This window comes from Pleurodeles waltl, chromosome 9, assembly GCF_031143425.1.
Source record: "Pleurodeles waltl isolate 20211129_DDA chromosome 9, aPleWal1.hap1.20221129, whole genome shotgun sequence".
Lineage (NCBI taxonomy): Eukaryota > Metazoa > Chordata > Amphibia > Caudata > Salamandridae > Pleurodeles > Pleurodeles waltl.
This window is the reverse complement of record NC_090448.1, coordinates 645,909,590-645,933,557: the sequence shown is the minus strand read 5'-3', so window position 1 is coordinate 645,933,557 and position 23,968 is coordinate 645,909,590. Positions and strand designations below refer to the sequence as shown.

General features: G+C 41.8%; 1 protein-coding gene across 1 annotated transcript in view; it reads left to right on the top strand.

Annotated features, from left to right (window-relative positions):
• LOC138259722 (mucin-2-like) overlaps positions 1 to 23,968 on the top strand; it is a 256,782-nt gene that overhangs the window by 24,176 nt on the left and 208,638 nt on the right. Inside the window, exons 5-7 of the mRNA XM_069207617.1 lie at positions 5,122 to 5,250; positions 8,894 to 9,022; positions 13,371 to 13,499. Coding sequence (XP_069063718.1) covers positions 5,122 to 5,250; positions 8,894 to 9,022; positions 13,371 to 13,499 — 387 coding nt within the window. The remainder of the gene's footprint in view (positions 1 to 5,121; positions 5,251 to 8,893; positions 9,023 to 13,370; positions 13,500 to 23,968) is intronic.

Here is a 23,968-nt window from a genome sequence, read left to right as displayed (position 1 = left end):
CTGGGATAAACTTAAGATGTTCATCCATCTCTGTTTCCTCTTGCAAACAGAATATTCAAATTGCAGTAGGACTTAGTAGTGCGAGTGTTAATGTGAGTACGTGTCTCCTATGGGTTACTCTCTTGTTAATTGAATATATTATTTACCCTGGTAGCAGTCAGATGTAGTCAAGTGAATGCTTAGTGCCCCTCTCAATTGTGACCAGGTTTTTATAATATATGTAGTGATTTACCATTTGTATATATTTGTTTTCTCATCCCTTTGTGTTTCTATATGTTTTGTATAATCTGTGCTTGCTGTGATTGATTTAGAAGTTTTACCGCTTGCTTTTTGGTCAAGAATGACTTCAGGACTTATTTTCTTGCTACCATTCTCTGACTGCTCTTTGAGACATAATCATTTTCCTGTCTGAGCACTATATTTAGTAGGGTCCAGTGAAATAATGTGTTATAACTTTTAGTTCTTTATGACTTTTAATCATTATTTAACTTAGAAATCATGATGAGTAGTTTTACTATTGGTAGTGCAAGCATAGGCCTAAAATTGCCAAAATCAAGACCTTCCATGCCAGAAATCAAGGAGTTGAGGGAGTTACTATAGATATCATACACAACTTTATTTATTTTTCTCTATTTGCTGCATCTTACGAACTTTGCACTGCTCTTGCATCATTGAATGTTTAATGAGTGCAAACGCCCAATTTGCCCAGTTTCAAGATTTACCAGACTATTCACTTGTCTCACTCTGTCTCTGGATCAAAACAGCAGCAGGAGAAGAATCAAACATCAAACATAGACAGAGGAGGAAAATATCCGCAAAACAATAAAATGCCCAGAACAGGAGAAAATAATGTCATGTTTCCATTCAGAAAGTGCTAGTTTCAGATAAGCAGGGGTTGCAGAAGGAACAGTTACGATTCCATTGAAGTGTAGATTAACAGATCCATTCCTCTCCTCTATCTTTGAACATTTGTTTAGAGGCAGAATTCCTGCCAACAGACGTCCTAAGATTACATAACCTTTAAACTTCTGTCACTCAGCCTTTGAACCTCAAACACAGCAGTGATAGAGAATAACAATAACTCAGATGCATGTGGCTGTTCTACAGCCAGTAGCTTCATGTAAGCAGATTTTTCAGTAGTGGCAGTTCCACAATGTGCATAGTGCATGATACAAAGTTTACACCTCAGAATGTGAATGTGTATTTTCTGGTCTTTATATATAGATTTCATGTGTAACCTTTGTACATGAAGACTCTGCTCTTTCATACAGGTCATGAAACAACTACAATAGATTCTGCTAAAATTTCTGCAGCACCAAGCATCACAGACAGTCCTACAATTATGTCAACCATGGTGACTAATCAAACCACTTATACATATTCTTCTGCTACCACTTCATGTAAAACGTTGCTATCATATTGCTGTATTTTTATATTATCACTCAAAATACACATACTCAGGGGTTCCATAACTGCTTAGTGCATTATTTCCAAAAGGCATGTTTTCAGTCAGTATTTCACATTGGCATCCAATTCAAGGAAAGGAGTTCTGAAGATAATTACATAGGGAAAAATATTTATGTTGCATCTTTAAAGTAGAACCAGTAGAAGGCATCTAGCTTTGCAACTATTATACTTATATAATATGAGAAAAGCACAGAAAGCACCTATTTTTATTCTTAAATCTTCCCTACAAGAGGGTTATTCTCTACCATGTGGACTGCATGAATCTCATATTTCAATTGAAAGCTTATATGTGAGTTATTTTTTAGGCAAAAGTAATGTCGTTGTGGTGTCTGCTGAAGTGAATTATCATTACAGAGGCAACCATATTTTGTAAGATTTTACTTCACATATCCAAAGACCAGTGAAACCATACATTTCTGCCCTCATCTTCATGTGCACAACAGGCTGGTTCCACTACAAAGAAAGCAATGTTTTCATTAGCAACACGACATAAGGCAGGATTTGAATCTTTTGTCCCTAGTTTACCAGCACTGTGAGAGGTCCCTCCTTCTGTTCCATTTTTATCATCTACTTCATGGTCAGGGTCTTATGGAAGCGTCATGGGAAATAAACTAAGTTATTTCATTCCCTGTTGAGAGGATCTTCACTTGTAACTAGTACACAATTTGAGGCTATTTAGAAAACATGAGAATTCTATAAGATCCACCAGCCTTCGACATTGAGGTTGGGATATGAGCAGTTGCAAGTTCATGGGAACTGATACTTTAAGCATACAAGAAATGACAGCGATAATCTGTGTCAAATTATCATCCTTTTGCTGCTGTATTAAATTGTTATACTCTAGGTAAGCACAGACTGGTAATGACTAGTCGCGACTAAGCAAATTTGCCACAGTGGCAGAAGAACAAAGGATCTAAACTCATGTGACATATCATGCAGAAGACGTTTCTGCAACTCACTCTCTTATCCTGAAAAACCTGGAGTTGCCCATATCTACAAGCTCCAAAAGTGTTTGTTGTTATTGGTGGGCAAAAAATCCATATGAGCAAGGCCTTAAAATTGTGAAGTTTAGACATTCTGGGAAGAAATTCAATGTAGTTTAAGTTTAAGACCACTATTAGTGTCAACAGCGACTAATTGTGATCTCTCAAAGAATCTGGGTTAAGGTTGACGTTGCTCATTTCGACTGCCACTTTACTCAGATCCCATGCTAGTCCCATCAAGTGGTGTTAATTGCTATGAAAAGACATTTGGAGAACAGGTGATTTGAAAACTGTTTTATGAACCAAATAAAAGGTAGCAACTTACTTCCATGATTAAATACCATCTGCACGGAAGATATCTTTGGATGGAAATCCATATCAGTGAAGTATTCTCAATTGTGATTCATAATTAAACACCGTCTGCAAGAAGGATATCCTTGGAGGGAAATGCACATCAGTGAAGTAATCTCAATTGTGCTCCAAGAAAGACACACTTTTGCTAAGAACAACTTATTGTTCTGTTAATAGAAGGCTTCTCAGAAGCAGCTAAGGAGGATTTTGATTAGGATCATTTACAAATACTTCAAAAGAGGGTCATATCACATTGTGCTATATGTAAATTGATGTTGCACTCAAATAAGATTTATTATAGAATTCAGTAAGGACCTTGATGAAAAATCAATTACTAACAAAAGAATCGTATTAAAATCATTCTAATGGGTGTTATGTATGTTCTTCAAATCCACTCTGAGTCAGGATAACACAGATATTGTCTCAATAAAAGTATCAATAAAAGCTGATTTATCCTCCTTTCTCTGCTATTCCAGCCAAGCTCTCGAAAATTGACCTTGACTTTGACATCCATCTTGGAAGTGAATATAATAGATTGATTTCCTTTTCCAAATTGTTCAACTAGGTTTCAATATACTATTCCTTTCTCACTATTGAAATGTAGCATTTCCGGATTGAGTTGGCTAATTTGTGCTTAGTCTACTTCTTCAAACTGATCAGTTTGTCGTCTTTTCAAAGGTTTTCTTGTATCTGAGTGAACTTTTATAAACTGGCTTGAGCTTGTCATCAGTCTGACGATCATCTTCATAGTGCTGTTGCATGAATCACAATAGAAGGGAGTGTGCTCCAGATGTGCATTATTACCTCTGCATTTCTCTGCTAGCCATACCTAATGTTTACACTAGGCAGTATTAGTGGCCAAAGGAGACTTAACGTACTTGTGGAAATACTCATCCAAAATATTGTTAAGATGTATATATAGTGTGCACATGCCAGGCAGTAGTGTAAAATGCCTAAGGGACCACATCCTTCTAAATAAAAACAGAGTGTGGCACCATTGCAACTTTCCAGCATTCTAATGCATGTTCTTGCAGATGGTGAGATCTGGGATAAACTTAAGATGTTCCTCCATCTCTGTTTCCTCTTGCAAACACAATATTCAAATTGCAGTAGGACTTAGTAGTGGGAGTATTACTGTAAGTTCATGTCTCCTATGGGTCTCTCTCGTGTTAGTTGAAAGTATTGTTTACCCTGGTAGCAGTCAGATGTAGTCAAGTGAATGCTTACTGCCCCTCTCAATTCTGACCAGGTTTTTATAATATATGTAGTGATTTACCATTTGTATATATTTTTTTTCTCATCCTTTTGTGTTTCTATATGTTTTGCATTTTCTTTGCCTGTTGTGATTGATTTAGAAATTTTTACCGCTTGCTTTTTGGTCAGGAATGATTTCAGGACAATTTTGTTGCTACCATTCTGTGACTGCTTTTCGAAACATAATAATTTTCCTGTCTAAGCACTATATTTAGTTGGGTCCGGTGAAAAAATGTGTGATAAGTTTTCGTCCTTTCTGACTTTTAATCATTATTTAACTTAGAAATCACAATGAGTAGTTTTACTATTGATATTACAAGTATATGCCTAAAATTGCCAAAATCAAGATCTTCCATGCCAGAAGTCAAGGAGTTGAGGGAGTTACTTTAAATATTATGCACCACTTCATTTCTTTTTCTCTATTTTCTGCTGCATCTTAGGAACTTTCCACTGCTCTTGCATCATTGAATGTTTAATAAGGGCAAAAGCCCAATTTTTCCAATTTCAAGATTTACCAGTCTATTCAGTTGTCTCACACCGTCTCTGGATCAAAACAGCAGCAAGAGAAAAATCAAACAGCTAACATAGACAGAGGAGGAAAATACCCACAAAACAATAAAAATCCCTGGAACAGGAGAAAATATTGTCATGGTTCAATTCAGAAAATAATAGTTTCAGGTATGCAGGGGTTGCAGAAAGAACAGTTATGATGCCATCAAAATATAGATTAACAGATCCATTCCACTATTGTGTCTTTGAACATTTGTTTAGAGGCAGCATTTCAGCCAATAGATGTCCAAAGATTACATAAGCTTTAATCTTCTGTCACGCAGCCTTTGAACTTCAAACACAGCAGTGATAGATAATAATAAAAACTCAGATGCCATATGGCTGTTCTACAGCCAGTAGCTTCATGTAAGCAGATTTTTCAGTAGCGGCAGTTCCATAATGTGCTTAGTACATCATACAAAGTTTAAACCTCAGAGTGTGAACTTATATTTTCTGGTCTTTATATATAGATTTGAAGTGAAACCTTTGTACATGAATACTCTGCTCTTTAATTCAGATAATGAAACAACTACGACACATTCTATTAACATCTCTGCAGCACCAAGCATCACAGCCACTCCTACAGCTATGTCAACCATGATGTCTAATCAAACCACTCCTACATATCCTACGGCCACCACTTCAGGTAATGCTTCGCTATCACATTGATGTATTTTTATGATATCACTCAAAATAGACATACTCGGGTTCCACAACTGCTTAGTGCATTATTTGCAAAATCCATGTTTTCAAGTCAGCATTTCACTTTGGCATCCTATTCAAGGAAAGCAGTCCTGAAGATAATTACATATGTAAAAGTATTTATGTTGCACCTTTAAAGGTGAAACAATGGAAGACATCTAGCTTTGCAACTATTACAATTATATAATATGAGAAAAGCACAGAAAGCACCGATTTTTATTCTTAAGTCTTGCCTAAAAGAGGATAATTCTCCAACATGCAGACTGCATGACTCTCATATTTCAGTTTAAAGCTTATATGTTAGTTAGTTTTTTAGACAACAGTGATGTCAGTGCGGTGTCTGCTGAAGTGAATTATTATTACAGAGCCAACCATATTTTATAAGATTTTACTTCGCATTGCATTGTCCTGTGAAAGTATAAATTATGCACACATATTCATGTGTACGTTAGGCTGGTTCCGCTACAAAGAAAGCAATGTTTTCATTAGCAGCACAAAATAAGGCAGGGTTTGAGTGTTTTGTCCCTAATTTACCACCACTGTGAGAGGGCCCTCCTTCTGCTCCATTTTTATCCTTTCCTTCATGGTCAGGGTCTTATGGAAGCGCCATGGGAAATAAACGAAGTCATTTCATTCCCTGTTGAGAGGATCTTCACTTGTAACTAGTCCACAATCCGAGGCTATTTAGAAAATGTGAGAATTCTATAAGATCCACCAGCCTTCGACATTGAGGTTGGGATAGGAGCAGTTGCAAGTTCATGGGAACTGATACTTTAAGCATGCGAGAAGTGACCACGATAACCTGCGTCAAATTATCATCCATTTGCTGCTGTATTATATTGTTATACTCTAGGCAAGCACAGACTGGTAATGACTAGTCGTGACTCAGCAAATTCACCACAGTGGCAGAAGAACAAAGGAGCTAAGCTCGTGTGACATATCATGCAGAAAAGGTTTCTGCAACTCACTCTCTTATCCTGAAAAACCTGGAGTTGCCCATATCTATAAGGCCCAAAGGTGTTTGTTGTTAGTGGTGGGCCAAAAATCCATATGACCAAGGCCTTAAAGTTGTGAAGTTTAAACATTCTGGGAGGAAATTCAATGTAGTTTAAGTTTAAGACCACTATTACTGTCAACAGCGACTGATTGTGATCTCTCAAAGAATCTGGGTTAAGGTTGACTTAGCTCACTTCGACTGCCACTTTACCCAGATCCCATGCTAGTCCCATCAAGTGGTGTTACTTGCTATGAAAATACATTTGGAGAACAGGTGATTTGAAAACTGTTTTATGAACCAAATAAAAGGTAGCAACTTACTTCCATGATTAAATACCATCTGCATGGAAGATATCCTTGGAGGGAAATCCACATCAATGAAGTATTCTCAATTGTGCTCCAAGAAAGACACATTTTTGCTACGAACAACTTATTGTTCTGTTCATAGAAGGCTTCTCAGAAGCAGCTAAGGAGGATTTTGATTTGGATCATTTACGAATACTTCAAAAGAGGGTCATATCACATTGTCCTATATGTAAATTGATGTTGCACTCAAATAAGGTTTATTATAGATTTCAGTAAGGACCTTGATGAAAAATAAATTACTAACAAAATAATCGTATTAAAATCATTCTACTGGGTGTTACCTATATTCTTCAATTCCACTCTGAGTCAGGATAACACAGATCTTGGCTCTATAAAAGTATCAATACAATTTGATTCATAATCCTTCCTCTTTGCTATTCCAGCCAAGCTCTCGCAAATTGACCTTGGCTTTGACATCCATCTTGGAAGTGAATATTAGATTTATTTCCATTTCCAAATTGTTCAACTAGTTTTCAATATACTATCCCTTTCTCACTATGGAAATGTAGCATTTCCTGATTGAGTTGGCTAATTTGTGCTGAGTCTGCTTCTTCAAACTGATCAGTTTGTCGTCTTTTCAAAGGTTTTCTTGTATCTGAGTGAACTTTCATAAACTGGCTTGAGCTTGTCATCAGTCTGACGATCATCTTCATAGTGCTTGTTGCATGAATCACAATAGAAGGGAGTGTGCTCCAGATGTGCATTATTGCCTCTGCATTTGTCTACTAGCCACACCTAATGTTTACTCTAGGCGGTATTAGTGGCCCAGGGAGACTTAACGTACTTGTGGTAATACTCATCCAAAATATTGTCAAGATGTGTATATAGTGTGCGCATGCCAGGCAGTAGTGTAAAACGCCTAAGGGACCACATCCTTCTGAATAAAAACAGAGTGTGGCAACATTGCAACCTGCCAGCATTCTAATGCATGTTCTTGCAGATGAGATCTGTGACAAACTTAAGATGTTCATCCATCTCTGTTTCCTCTTGCAAACACAATATTCAAATTGCTGTAGGACTTAGTAGTGGGAATATTACTGTAAGTACATGTCTCCTATGGGTCTCTCTTGTGTTAGATGAAAGTGTTGTTTAGTCTGGTTGCAGTCAGATGTAGTCAAGTGAATGCTTACTGCCCCTCTCAATTCTGACTAGGTTTCTATAATATATGTAGTGATTTACCATTTGTATATATTTGTTTTCTCATCCTTTTGTGTTTCTATATGTTTTGCATTTTCTTTCCTGCTGTGATTGATTTAGAAGTTTTTTTACCGCTTTCTTTTTAGTCAGGAATGATTTTAGGACTATTTTCTTGCTACCATTCTCTGACTACTTTTCGAAACATAATCATTTTCCTATCTGAGCACTATATTTAGTTGGGTCCGGTGAAAAACTGTGTGATAAGTTTTCGTCCTTTCTGACTTTTAATCATTATTTAACTTAAAAATCACGATGAGTAGTTTTACTATTCATATTATAAGTATATGCCTAAAATTGCCAAAATCAAGATCTTCCATGCCAGAAGTCAAGGAGTTGAGGGAGTTACTATAAATATTGTGCACCACTTCATTTGTTTTTCTCTATTTTCTGCTGCATCTTAAGAACTTTCCACTGCTCTTGCATCATTGAATGTTTGATAAGGGCAAAAGCCCAATTTGTCCAGTTTTAAGATTTCCCAGACTATTCACTTGTCTCACTTGTTCTCTGGAATAAAAAATACAGCAGGAGAAGAATCAAAGAGCTAACATAGACAGAGGAGGAAAATACCCGCAAAACAATAAAAATCCCTGGAACAAAAGAAAATATTGTCAAGTTTCAATTTAGAAAGTAATAGTTTCAGGGAAGCAGGTGTTGCAGAAAGAACAGTTATGATGCCATCAAAGTGTAGAACAACAGATCCATTCCTCTCCCGTATCCTTGAACATTTGTTTAGAGGCAGCATTTCAACCAATACATGTCCAAAGATTACATAACCTTTAAACTTCTGTCACTCAGCCTTTGAACTTCAAACACAGCAGTGATAGAGAATAATAATAACCCAGATGCCATAGGGCTGTTCTACAGCCAGTAGCTTCATGTAAGCAGATTTTTCAGTAGCGGCAGTTCCACAATGGGCTTAGTACATCATACAAAGTTTTAACCTCAGCACGTGAACTTCTATTTTCTGGTCTTTATATATAGATTTGAATTGTAACCTTCGTACATGAAGACTCTGTTCTTTCATGCAGGTGATGAAACAACTACGACACATTCTATTAACATCTCTGCAGCACCAATCATCACAGCCAGTCCTACAGCTATGTCAACCATGATGTCTAATCAAACCACTCCTACATATCCTACGGCCACCAATTCAGGTAATGCTTTGCTATCACATTGATGTATTTTTATGATATCACTCAAAATAGACATACTCGGGTTCCACAACTGCTTAGTGCATTATTTGCAAAATCCATGTTTTCAAGTCAGCATTTCACATTGCCATCCTATTCAAGGAAAGGAGTCCTGAAGATAATTACATATGTAAAAGTATTTATGTTGCACCTTTAAAGGTGAAACAATGGAAGACATTTATCTTTGCAACTATTACAATTAAATAATATGAGAAAAGGACAGAAAGCACCGATTTTTATTCTTAAGTCTTGCCTAAAAGAGGATAATTCTCCACCATGCGGACTGTATGACTCTCATATTTCAGTTTAAAGCTTATATGTTAGTTAGTTTTTTAGACAACAGTAATGTCATTGCAGTGTCTACTGAAGTGAATTATTATTACAGAGCCAACCATATTTTATAAGATTTTACTTCACATTACATTGTCCAGTGAAAGTATAAATTATGCATACATATTCATGTGTACGTTAGGCTGATTCCGCTACAAAGAAAGCAATGTTTTCATTAGCAGCACAAAATAAGGCAGGGTTTGAGTGTTTTGTCCCTAGTTTACCACCACTGTGAGAGGGCCCTCCCTCTGCTCCATTTTTATCCTTTCCTTCATGGTCAGGGTCTTATGGAAGCGCCATGGGAAATAAACGAAGTCATTTCATTCCCTGTTGAGAGGATCTTCACTTGTAACTAGTCCACAATCCGAGGCTATTTAGAAAATGTGAGAATTCTATAAGATCCACCAGCCTTCGACATTGAGGTTGGGATAGGAGCAGTTGCAAGTTCATGGGAACTGATACTTTAAGCATGCGAGAAGTGACCACGATAACCTGCGTCAAATTATCATCCTTTTGCTGCTGTATTATATTGTTAAACTCTAGGCAAGCACAGGCTGGTAATGACTAGTCGTGAGTAAGAAAATTCACCACAGTGGCAGAAGAACAAAGGAGCTAAGCTCATGTGACATATCATGCAGAAAAAGTTTCTGCAACTCACTCTCTTATCCTGAAAAACCTGGAGTTGCCCATATCTATAAGGCCCAAAGGTGTTTGTTGTTAGTGGTGGGCCACAAATCCATATGACCAAGGACATAAAGTTGTGAAGTTTAAACATTCTGGGAAGAAATTCATTGTAGTTTAAGTTTAAGACCACTATTAGTGTCAACAGCGACTGATTGTGATCTCTCAAAAAATCTGGGTGAAGGTTGACTTTGCTCACTTCGATTGCCACTTTACCCAGATCCCATGCTAGTCTCATCAAGTGATATTTCTTGCAATGAACAGGTGATTTGAAAACTGTTTTATGAACCAAATAAAAGGTAGCAACTTACTTCCATGATTAAATACCATCTGCACGGAAGATATCTTTGGATGGAAATCCATATCAGTGAAGTAATCTCAATTGTGATTCATGATTAAAGACCATCTGCAAGAAGGATATCCTTGGAGGGAAATGCACATCAATGAAGTAATCTCAATTGTGCTCCAAGAAAGACACACTTTTGCTAAGAGCAATGTATTGTTCTGATAACAAAAGGCTTCTCAGAAGCAGCTAAGGAGGATTTTGATTTGGATCATTTACGAATACTTCAAAAGAGGGTCATATCACATTGTGCTTTATGTAAATTGATGTTTCATTCAAATAAGATGTATTATAGATTTCAGTAAGGACCTTGTTGAAAAATAAATTATTAACAAAATAATCGTATTAAAACCATTCTACTGTGTGTTACGTATGTTCTTCAAATCCACTCTGAGTCAGGATAACACAGATCTTGGCTCTATAAAAGTATCAATACAGTCTGATTCATCATCCTTCCTCTTTGCTATTCCAGCCAAGCTTTCTCAAATTGACCTTGGCTTTAACATTCATCTTGGAAGTGAATATAATAGATTTATTTCCATTTCCAAATTGTTCAACTAGTTTTCAATATACTATTCCTTTCTCACTATTGAAATGTAGCTTTTCCTGATTGAGTTGGGTAATTTGTTCTGAGTCTACTTCTTCAAACTGATCAGTTTGTCGTCTTTTCAAAGGTTTTCTTGTATCTGAGTGAACTTTCATAAACTGGCTTGAGCTTGTCATCACTCTGACGATCATCTTCATAGTGCTTGTTGCATGAATCACAATGGAGGGAGTGTGCTCCAGATATGCATTATTGCCTCTGCATTTGTCTACTAGACACAGCTAATGTTTACACTAGGCGGTATTAGTGGCCAAAGGAGACTTAGGCGGTCATTCTGACCCTGGCGGTTGTAAACCGCCAGGGCAGAGTGCCGCGGAAGCACCGCCAACAGGCTGGCGGTGCTTCAGGGGCCATTCTGACCGCGGCGGTAAAGCCGCGGTCAGAAAAGGGAAACCGGCGGTTTCCCGCTGGTTTCCCGCCAGTTTCCCACTGCCCCAGGGAATCCTCCACGGCGGCGCTGCAAGCAGCGCCGCCATGGGGATTCCGACCCCCTTTCCGCCATTCTGTTTCTGGCGGTTTTCACCGCCAGAAACAGGATGGCGGGAACAGGTGTTGTGGGGCCCCTTAATAGGGCCCCTGCAGTGCCCATGCCGCTGGCATGGGCACTGCAGGGGCCCCTTAATAGGGCCCCATTAAGATTTTCAGTGTCTGCAAAGCAGACACTGAATATCGCGACAGGTGCAACTGCACCCGTCGCACACCAGCAACTCCGCCGGCTCCATTCGGAGCCGGCTTCATTGTTGCTGGGTCTTTCCCGCTGGGCGGGCGGGCGGCCTTTTGGCGGTCGCCCGCCCGCCCAGCGGGAAAGTCAGAATGACCGCGGCGGTCATTTGACAGCGGTGCGGTATTCTGGCGGGGAAACTTTGGCGGGCGGCCTCTGCCGCCCGCCGAAGTTAGAATGACCCCCTTAACGTGCTTGTGGAAATACTCATCCAAAATATTTTCAAGGCGTTACATAATGTGCACATGCCAGGCAGTAGTGTAAAACGCCTAAAGGACCACATACTTCTAAATAAAAACAGAGTGTGGCAACATTGCATCCTGCCAGCTTTCTAATGCATGTCCTTAGGGATGATAACATCTGGGATAATCTTAAAATGTGCATCCATCTCTGTTTCCTCTTGCAAACAGAATATTCAAATTGCAGTAGGACTTAGTAGTGGGAGTGTTACTGTAAGTACATGTCTCCTATGAGTCTCTCTCTTGTTAGCTGAAAGTATGTTTACCCTGGTAGCAGTCAGATGTAATCAAGTGAATACTTAGTGCGCCTCTCAATTCTGACCAGGTTTATATAATATATGTAGTGATTTACCATTTGTATATATGTGTTCTTATCCCTTTGTGTTTATGTTTTGCATAATCTTTGCCTGCTGTGATTGATTTAGAAGCTTTTACCGCTTGCTTTAGGGTCAGGAAAGATTTCAGGGCTTATTTTCTAGCTACCATTCTCTCACTGCTTTTCGGGACATAATCATTTTCCTGTCTGAGCACTATATTTAGTAGGGTGCATTGAAATGCTTTGTGATAAGTTTTAGTCCTTTCTGAATTTTAATCATTATTTAACTTAGAAATCGTGATGAGTAGTGTTACTTTTGATAGTACAAGTATAGGCCTAAAATTGCCAAAATCAAGATCTTCCATGCCAGAAATCAAGGAGTAGAGAGAGAGTTACTATTGATCTTATGCACCATTTCATTTATTTTTCTCTATTTTCTGCTGCATCTTATGAATTTTGAACTGCTCTTGCATCATTGAATGTTTGATAAGGGCAAAATCCCAATTTGCCCAGTTTTAAGATTTACCAGACTATCCACTTGTCTCACTCTGTCTCTGGAACACAACAGAAGCAGGAGAAGAATCAAACAGCTAACATAGACAGAGGAGGAAAATACCCGCAAAACAATGAACATCCCTGGAACAGGAGAAAATATTGTCGTGTTTCCATTCAGAAAGTAATAGTTTCAGGTAAGCAGGGGTTGCAGAAGGAACAGTTATGATACCATCAAAGTGTAGATTAACAGATCCATTCCGCTCCTGTATCTTTGAACATTTGATTAGAGGCAGCATTTCAGTCAACAGATGTCCGAAGATTACATAATCTTTAAACTTCTGTCACTCAGTCTTTGAACCTCAAACACAGAAGTGATAGAGAATAATAATAATTCAGAAGGCCATATGGCTGTTCTACAGCCAGTAGGCTCTTGTGAGCAGATTTTTCAGTAGCTGCAGATCCACAATGTGCATAGTGCATCATAAAAAGTTGACACTTCAGAGTGTGAACTTGTATTTTCTGGCCTTTATATATAGATTTGAAGTGCAACCTTTGTACAAGAAGACTCTGCTCTTTCATGCAGGTGATGAAACAACTATGACACATTCTACTAACATCTCTGCAGCACCAAGCATCACAGCCAGTCCTACAACTATGTCAACCATGATGTCTAATCAAACCACTTCTACATATTCTACCGCCACCACTTCAGGTAATGCTTTGCTATCACATTGATGTATCTTTATAATATCACTCAAAATACACATACTCAGGGGTTCCACAACTGCTTAGTGCATTATTTGCAAAATCCATGTTTTCAGTCAGCATTTCACATTGGCATCCGATTCAAGGAAAGGAGTTCTGAAGATAATTACATATGTAAAAGTATTTATGTTGCACCTTTAAAGGTGAAACAATGGGAGGCATCTATCTTTGCAACTATTACAATGATCTAATATGAGAAAAGCACAGAAAGCACAGATTTTTATTCTTAAATCTTGCCTACAAGAGGATTATTCTCTACCATGCGGACTGCATGACACTCATATTTCAGTTTAAAGCTTATATGTTAGTTAGTTTTTAGGCAACAGTAATGTCATTGCGGTGTCTGCTTAGGTGAATTATTATTACAGAGCCAACCATATTTTATAAGTTTGTAATTCACATTTGCATAACCCAGAGAAAGCATAAATTATGCACACATCTTCATGTGTACGTTAGGCTGGTTCTGCTACAAAGAAAGCAATGTTTTCATTAGCAACACAACATAAGGCAGGATTTGAATGTTTTGGCCCTAGTTTACCACCCCTGTGAGAGCTCCCTCCTTCTGCTCCATTTTTATCCTATCCTTCATGGTCAGGGTCTTATGGAAGCATCATGGGAAATAAACTAAGCCATTTCATTCCCTGTTGAGAGGACCTTCACTTGTAACTAGTCCACAAACTGAGGCTGTTGGAAAATGGGTTTTTGGTAAGGGTAGGTAGGTACCTACACTTAGCAATAGGCCACTAACCTCCACTTAGGTCCAGTTAGGTCTCAGTAAATTAAACCCAGCTCACACCTTGGTAGCTTGGCAACGAACAACACGGCTTAACTTAGAGTGTAAAGCATTCAAATATCACAAAAAGGTAATTAAATAAAACACAGAAAACAGTTTTAAAATCCAAAACCAATTTATAAAATAGATTATATTTTTATCTTTAAATTGACACAGAAATTGAATAAAATCGGATAAGGGGAACCGGAGATGTGAATTTTTAATGAATTATTGTTTTCTAGCACCTAAAAACAAAAAGCACCAATCTGGTCATCTGGTCACACCGTGACCGGGGCAAAGTCAAAGTTTAAGGCCGACCGCGATGGAGCCCGGCTCGGCTACAGGCCACGGGAGGCCTCGGTCAAAAGTTTACCTTCGCACTTAGTCGTTTTTCTGAAGAGCTTCTTCAGCGGGACGAACCTGCTAGTCCATCCCACCTCCTGGAACTCTTCTCCGGATACACGTCGCAGGAGCCCTCAGTGGAGATTTTTACCATCAGACTTAGTCGTTTTTTCGAGGTGAAAATCCTTCGACCGGGGTAAACCTGGATCTTGATCCGACGTCCTTGGAGCCCTCCTCGGAAACGTTGGCTGGGAGATCCCGGTCAACTTTGTATATTCGGACTTAGTCTCTTTTTGGGAGATTTTCTTCACCGGGACGAACCTGCATAACAGGCCTGGTCGCGGTTGAGCCAAGCCGGCTAGAGTTGCTGCGGCGGGTTGGTCCCTTTATGGATCTTCTCCCAGATGTTTTTTTAAGGTTCTTTTGGGGTCCACAGCTCACCCCAAGGTTCCAGAAGCTTTGAGATGATCCTTGGGGGTGTGGACTACAACTAGAATGCATATTTATATAAGGCACACATCCAAACATGAAGTCCATTAAATAAAAGTTCATATCTTTATTCCTCGGTTCTGAAACAATCATGCATATCCTTATTATTGAAATCTTCAATATGCAGTCTGTTCGTATCCAGTCATTACCAGAATTCGCCAAATTCCATCCCCATGTCCTTATTCTTGAAATCTTCAATTTCCAGTCTCTTTTTTTTTATTTTTTAAATACTGTGTCAGCACACATCACGGTTATTGGGTGAGACTGTGCTCCTGTATTTTTGCACATTGGGGATTAGATTGCGATTTAAGAAAGCAATCAAGGCAAGAATCTTTGTGTTGAATCCCATTCCAGGTACATAAAGGTGGGGTACCATTTGAAATACGGTTAAAAACATTGAATTTTCCATTTAGGAATGCCTTGTTTGCTCATTTTTTTTGCCCCTTTTTTGTTCTACCTGGTAAGTGCATGATGATTTTTGTTCACGTATCAAGATCAATAAGGATGGAATATGAGCACCTTTGTAATATATAGACTCTATGTATTTTTTTTTTATTCCCACTCTTTGCATGAGGAAGGCATAAAATAATGTTTTTTGAATGATTTTGTTCTTATATGGACTGCATAGATAATATACAACATATATATGATTACAGCCCTGAGAAAGTCATGGGGTACACCAATGACGAAACACGTGTTGGCGGAGTTTGGTGATTTCTGGTTGTATATTAACTGACTGGAAATGGAAGATTTCAAGAATAAGGACATGGGGATGGAATTTGGCGAATTCTGGTAGTGACTGGATACGAACAGACTGGATATTGAAGATTTAAATAATAAGGATATGCATGATTGTTTCAGAACCGAGGAATAAAGATATGAACTTTTATTTAATGGACTTCATGTTTGGATGTGTGCCTTATATAAATATACATAATTATCAGTGATTTGTCACTGAGATTAAGAAGCAAAGGGTGATCTTCTTTTAAGTGCACCATCACAATTCTTGAATATATTGGATAGTTGACAAGAAGCGCAATTCACTCCTGTTTCGTCACACAGCTCCGAGAATGCACCTGGCGCAAACTCCTTTTGGCCACTGGACAGTTGTCAGTTGGTTGATTTCTTCAGGAGTTGGTGCAGGGGACTTTGGTTAGCAATTTTTTACCTGTAGCAAACAGGGAGTCCCTCCTTGAACCAGTTGAAGGCAGGCAAAGTCCTTCTTGTGGTGAAGCCCAAGTGTACAGCTGGTGCAGTCCTTCAGAGTGCAGGGTCCAGGTGCAGGCCAGGGGTCCACCAGGGCAGTCATTATTCTCCTTTGGTTCTTCCTTTTTGGAATCTGATGGGGATCTGAGGTGTGGGTGCAGGTCTGCCAGTTTTATCCTTGCTTCTGGGTGAAAAACAGGGGGGTCCTGGTTCTCCAATCAGGGGCAGGGTCCTTCCCCCTGTGATGACCACTTCCTGGGAAGTGTGGCAAAAATCAATCCCAGGAGGCAACATTCCTCAAAAATCCATCATGGCTGAAAGTTATTTTTGGATCTTATATCTGGCGGAGCCCACCCACTGGTGTGGCTAATAATCATAAACACACCCCTCTCCTGCCCTCTCCTAATCTATTCAAGGGGGCACCTAGTTGTCTGGGGTTGCAGGATGTGGGGATGTTGCTGGGTTGCTCCAAATGTCCTTCTCTGCCTTTGAAGACCAGTTTGGCAGCCCTCCCCCTTCCTGCCTCACCATCTGCTGAGGGGAGATCTCCTCTCACAGGCACATCTCTTTGTGTGAAGCTAGGCCACTTCACACCTCATCAAGGCAGCCTGGCCAGGCTTCCAGAGGCTGGCCAATCAGAGCACAGCAGCAAAAACAATGCAGGGCTGAAGTTGGCAACTTTTCAGGTAAAGTTTAAAACTCTTTACCTTAACAAGTTATATTAAATCCCACAACTGGAAGTTGTGGGATTTATTAAAACAATTAATTTGATACCAAACTCTTTGTATCTGTCACTTAAGGGGACTTTTACAATTAAAATAAAGTCTCCCCATTCTAGCCCATGAGGGCCATTCACTACAATGAGGGAAAAACAAATGTGTCTGTTTTTACCTCACCAGGGCTTATAAAACTATTTGCATAAGGTCCCTGCTTATAGTTACATGGCACCCAGCCCTAGGGGCACATAGGGCACACCTTAGGGGTGACTTATATGTAAACATAAGGTAGGTTAAGACTTTGGAACTACTTTTAATTCCAAAGTCGAATTTGCATAGGACTTTAATTTAAAAGCAGCCAGCAAGGCAGGCCTGCCTTTAAAATGACACTGGGCACCTCAGCAGTGCACCTATGGTTGCACTACCTATGATGGGGTCCCTAAACCTACATGCCCTACCATATACTAGGGACTTATAGGCAGGTTGACTTAGCCAATTATAATTAGCCTAATTTGCATATTGATTTTACACAGAGCACAGGCCCTGTGACTGGTTAACAGTACCCAGGGCACCATCAGAGTCAGGAAAACACCAGCAAAAAGTGGGAAATGGGGGCAAAAAGTTAGGGGGCCTCTGCAATTAGCCCTGTTCTCTCACACAAGACGCCCCCAGCCCACACGCTCAGGAGACTCATCCCAACCCTGGGAGAGTCTTCCTGGCTTGTCAGGCAAGGAAGACAGTGAAGAGAACAGGCTGTCCCTTTGCAGGGCTTACTCTGCCTTACATCCTCCTGCCATGGTCACTCCCTCTGGGTAGTGAATCCATCCCAACAGTGAAAGGACCCATCTCAAACTGAACCTTCCCTCAAGGGGGTTCTTCCTCCTCTCTCTCTCTGCCAACTTGGGCAGTGAGCTTCCCACCTCCCCTACTCCTGACTTTGCTAGGGCAACACCTAGCTTACCCAAAGAGGTCACCCAACACTTGTGCTACCCCACCATGACCAACAGAGTCAGGGGGCCTACTTTTCTTTTGGCCCTGGGGTCTGCCTCCCAGGCCACGTACAGTGCTGCCAGGAAGGCTAGCACCCAGCAGAGGCTGCTGACAGCTCTCAGTACCCAGAACCACACCCTAAGCTCTCCACTGACAGGTGGCTGAGCTGCTTTAGGGGCAACTGTGGGGTCCTGGCACCCCTCTTGCTGTCTAGAGTGGGGGGCTATCACCTCCTGTGGCAGACACCCTCCTTCCACTCTCCCTTCTGTTGTGTAGGGGAAACACCCTGCATCTGGACAGCTGCCTGACTACTCAGGACTTCCTTGGGGTCAGGTGAGGCCTCACCAGTGCCAACACTGGGCTCCCCCCCTACTGGGGCAGAAGGCCTTTGGCTCCCTGGAACTCTCTTTAAGATTGGCCCACCCTTCCTTTTCTTCTTTCCTTTTCTTGGGGACCCCTATTTCCTAACTGTAGGGACTGACTCCCCAGGACTTTGGGTTGGGAGGTCACCTTGGGCGACTGTCCCATCTGGTACCAGACTTACCTCTGAGAGGTCATTGCCCAGGATACAATCTAGGGGGAGGTGAGCACTGACTACCACCCTAAACCAGTCAAGGATACCCTCCCTCTCTAGGGGCACTATAGCTATAGGTTTGGAGGTGACCTCCCCTGTGGCTATCCTGACTTTCCTGGTCTGTCTTGGGACATACATGTCTGGGGTCACTAACCGGTCACTCAGTATAGTGTGACTGGCACAGGTGTCTCTCAGGCCAGTGGTAGGGATCCCATTCACCTGAATGGGGTGAAAGTGCCTACTCCCACCCTCAGGGATCCCCAGCTTGCCATCTGGTCCTGTCTCCCAGCTCAATGCTAGGAGGACTTCATCATCTGAGGAGTCCTCCTCCATGGCTACACTGGTCAGCCCAGTGCTAACCACCTTCTTTGGACAGGCTGCATCTCCACTGAAATGACCTATCTGCTGACAGTCAAAGCAAGCCTTACTGTCCAAGAGCCTTTTTAACCCTGGGTCTCCCTGTCTCTGCTTGTCAGAGTGGGAGTGGGATTTACTCTCCTCCTTCTTAGGGTTCTGGGGTACAGAGGGAGTCTCTGTGATGGGCTTACCACCTCCCTCCTTAGGTTTTTGGGGACCTGACCACCCCTTCTTGGAGTCTCCCCCCTGGGACTAGACAACCACCCTAGTTCTCCACCACTCATCAGCTGCCTCCCCTAGCTCTCTAGGGTTGGTCAGCTTAGAGTCCACTAGAAGCTGGCTTAACCTTTCTTGGATACAATTGGTCAAGATGTGCTCTCGCATGATCAGATTGGATAACCCCTTATAAGTATTTACTTTGTTACCTTAAATCCAGCCCTCTAGTGCCTTAAGTGAGGTGTTCCTGAACTTCACCCTATACTGCTCTGGGGTCAGACCAAACTTCTTGGTTAAGCACTGTTGGAAAATGGGTTATTGGTAGGGCAGGTAGGTACCTACACCTAGCAACAAGCCACAAACCTCCACAAAAGTACAGTTAGGTCTCAGTAAATTAATCCCAGCTCTACCCTTGGTAGCTTAGCATCGAGCGTCAAGGCTTAACTTAGGAGACAAAGTGTAAAGCATTCAAATATCACAAAACAGTAATTAAATAAAACACAGGAAACAGTTTAAAAATCCAAAACCAATTTATAAAAATAGCTTATATTTTTATCTTTAAAATGACACAAAAACGATTAAAATCGGTTCAGGGGAACCGGAGATATGAATTTTTAAAGTATTATTATTTTCTAGCGCTCAGAAACGAAAAGCGCCAATCGGGTCATCTGGTTGCACCAGGACCGGGGCAAAGTCAAACTTTCAGGCCGACCGCGATGGAGCCCTGCTCGGCTACAAGTCGCGGGAGGCCTCGGTTAAAAAGTTACCTTCTGACTTAGTCTCTTTTTCGATGTTTTTCTTCCCCGGGACGAACCTGCCAGTTGGATCCGACCTCCTGGAGCCCTTGTCCGGATACGCGAAGTCGGTTTCCTCGGTGGTGATTTTTACCTTCGGACTTAGTCGTTTTTTCGAGATGAAAATCCTTCGACCGGGGTAAACCTGGATCTTGATCCGACGTCCGTGGAGCCCTTCTCGGATACGATGGCTGGAAGGTCCCGGTCAACTTTTTACGTTCGGACTTAGTCGTTTTTTCGGATGTTTTTCTTTACCGGGACGAACCACGAAGTCAGGCCGGGTCGCGGTTGAGGCAAGCCGGCTAGAATTTCCGCGTCGGGTCGGTCACTTTATGGAGCTTTTTTCCAAACTTTCTCCAATCTTTTCCAAACTTCTGGGGCTTCACCCAGATGTTCTTTTAAGGTTCTTTTGGGGTCCACAGCTCACCCCAAGGGTCCAGAAGTTCTGTGATGGTCCTTGGGAAGTGCGGACTTCAACTCCCAGAGTGCACCTGGCGCAAACTCCTTTTTGGCCACTGGGCAGTGGTCAGCTGGTCACTTTTTCAGGAGTTGGTGCAGGGGACTCTGGTTAGCAATTTTTCACCTGTAGCAAACAGGGAGTCCCTCCTTGAACCAGTGGAAGCCAGGCAAAGTCCTTCTTGTGGTGAAGCCCAAGTGTGCAGCTGGTGCAGTCTTTCTGAGTGCAGGGTCCAGGTGCAGGCCAGGGGTCCAGCAGGGCAGTCCTTCTTTTTCTTTAGTTCCTTTCTTGTTGAATTCTGGAGGGGATCTGAGGCGTGGGTGCAGGTCTGCCAGTTTTATCCTTGCTCCTGGGTGAAAAGCAGGGGGGCCCTGGTCCTCCAATCAGGGACAGGGTCGTCCCCCTGTGATGACCACTTCCTGGGAAGTGTGGCAAAAATCCATCCCAGAAGGCAACAGTCTCTAAAAATCCAAAATGGATGAATCTGATTTTTAGAGGAGAGATCTGGCTGAGCCCACCCACTGGTGTGGCTAAAAATCATAAACACACCCCTCTCCTGCCCTCTCCTAATCTAATCAAGGGGGCACCTAGCTGTCTGGGGTTGCAGGATGTGGGGGTGTTGCTGGGTGCTGCAAATGTCCTTCTCTGCCTTTGAAGACCAGTTTGGCAGCCCTCCCCCTTCCTGCTTCCCCATCTGCTGAGGGGAGATTCTCTCCCCCAAGCACATTCCTTTGTGTGAAGTCAGGCCACTTCACACCTCATTAAAGTAGCCTGGCAGAAGCTGCTGCAGGCTGCCCAATCAGAGCACAGCAGCAAAAACAATGCAGAGCTGAAATTGGCAACTTTTTAGGTAAAGTCTAAACTTTTTACCTGCACTAGTTATATTAAATCCAACAACTGGAAGTTGTGGGATTTATTATAACAATCAATTTGATACCAAATTCTTGGTATGTAACATTTAAGGAGACTTTAAAATTTTAAATAAAGTCTGCCCATTCTAGCCTATGAAGGCCATTTACTTCAATGAGGGAAAAACGAATTTGGCTGTTTTTACCTCACCAGGGCTTATAAATCTATTTTTATAAAGTCCCTGCTTATAGTTACATGGCACCCAGCCCTAGGGGCACATAGGGCACACCTTAGGGGTGACTTATATGTAAAAATAAGGTAGTTTAAGACTTTGGAAGTACTTTTAATTCCAAAGTCGAATTTGCATATAACTTTAATTTAAAAGCAGCCAGCAAGGCAGGCTTGCTTTTAAAATGACACTGGGCACCTCAGCAATGCACCTAGGTGTGCACCACCTATGCTGTGGTCCCTAAACCTACATGCCCTACCATATACTAGGGACTTATAGGTAGGTTTACTTAGCCAATTATAATTAGCCTAATTTGCATATCCATTTTACACAGAGCACAGGCCCTGGGACTGGTTAGCAGTACCCAGGGCACCATCAGAGTCAGGAAAACACCAGCATAAAGTGGAAAATGGGGGCAAAAAGTTATGGGGCCTCTGCAATCAGCCCCAGTTTCTCACAAGCACCTCTTCATAGTAGGGTATGAATCTGCCTCCTCACCATTTAAGGTCAGAAGCCTATCCCTCCCTGATTTGGGGACCAACTCCCATAAAAGTGAACCGCAGTATTGAGGCCTAACCCTTCTCATTTGGAGTGCCCTCTCAAAGGCCTCCAACCATGTGTCTATGTCATCCCCCTCTACATAAGCAGGAACCACCCCCTTGGGTAATCTTGGGCAAACCCCCCCCCCCCACCCATGGACACCTCAGCTTCTCTGTCGCTGCCACCTTCTCTTTTCTCTTTCTTTGCCCACTTTTACTCTTCTAGGGCCAGCTTATGTGCTTCCAAAGCTATAAATGCTAGCTGGGCCTCCAGCTCTCTTTCCCTGAGGGACAGGTTCTCTCCTCCTGAAGGGACCCCTTTCCCCCAACTAGTTTTGGGTATGACCCTAGTAACAGTGTGCAGTGAGGACCTGTCTTTCTCCTCCTCAACTAGGCTCAGATGCCCTCCATCCCCTGAGTGGTTGGAGCTAGCATCCTCCCCTACTTCTTCCTCCTCTGGAGCTTCCTCTGAGGCTACTTTTTGGGTCTCAGCCCATGCTCTCAGGGATTTAATCAGGACATGCTTCCTGAGGTCAGTTGTTGCAGGCAACTCTCTTTCAGTACACAACCCCCTAAGCTGGACTACTGCCTGTGTGGTAGGCTAGCCAGATCAAGCTCAATGGTTCCCTAGTTTTGTGTCAACGAAAACTTTTTGCAAAAATTGGAAACAAGAATTTAGAAAAATCACAAAAATTAAATAATTGAAATGAATCCAAATTAAAAATTGAAAACAATTTTTGCACTAGGACAATTTAAAGGATTTTTTATTTGTTTTACTTAAAACTGTAATGTGATACTGAACACAAATACAGGATCCCACCACTGCGCACTACAAATGTTGGAAAATGGGTTATTGGTAATGGTAGGTAGGTATCTACACTTAGCAATAGGCCACTAACCTCCACCTAGTTCCAGTTAGGTCTCAGTAAATTAAACCCAGCTCAACCCTTAGTAGCTTGGCAACGAGCGACAAGGCTTAACTTAGGAGACACAGCGTAAAGCATTCAAATATCACAAAACAGTGATTACATAAAACACAGGAAACAGTATAAAAATCCATAACCAATTTTTAAACATTGATTACATTTTTATCTTTAAAATGACACAAAAACGAATAAAATTGGATAAGGGGAACCGGAGATAAGAATTTTTAAAGAATTATTGTTTTCTAGGGCCTAGAAACAAAAAGCTCTAATCTGGTCATCTGGTCGCACCTCACCCGGGGCAAAGTCAAAGTTTAAGGCCGACTGCTATGGAGCCCGGCTTGGCTACTGGCCGCGGGATGCCTCGGTCAAAAGTTTATCTTCGCACTTAGTCATTTTTCTGAAGATTTTCTTCAGCGGGACGAACCTGCCAGTCCAATCCCACCTCCTGGAACTCTTCTCCAGATACGCATCACAGGAGCGCTCGGTGGAGATTTGTACCTTTGGACTTAGTCATTTTTTCGGGGTGAAAATCCTTCAACCGGGGTAAACCTGGATCTTGATCCGACATCCTTGGAGCCCTCCTTGGATACGCTGGCTGGTCCCGGTCAACTTTCTACGTTCGGACTTAGGGGGTCATTCTAAGTCTGGCGGGCGGCGGAGGCCGCCCGCCAGACTTCCCCCACCAAAATACCGCTCCGCGGTCGAAAGACCGCTGAGGGTATTTTGGGATTCACCCTGGGCTGGCGGGCGACCGCCAAAAGGCCGCCCACCAGCCCAGGGCAAATCATCCTTCCCACGAGGACGCCGGCTCAGAATTGAGCCGGCGGAGTGGGAAGGTGCGACGGGTGCAGTGGCACCCGTCGCGTATTTCAGTGTCTGCATAGCAGACACTGAAATACAAAGTGGGGCCCTCTTACGGGGGACCCTGCAGTGCCCATGCCATTGGCATGGGCACTGCAG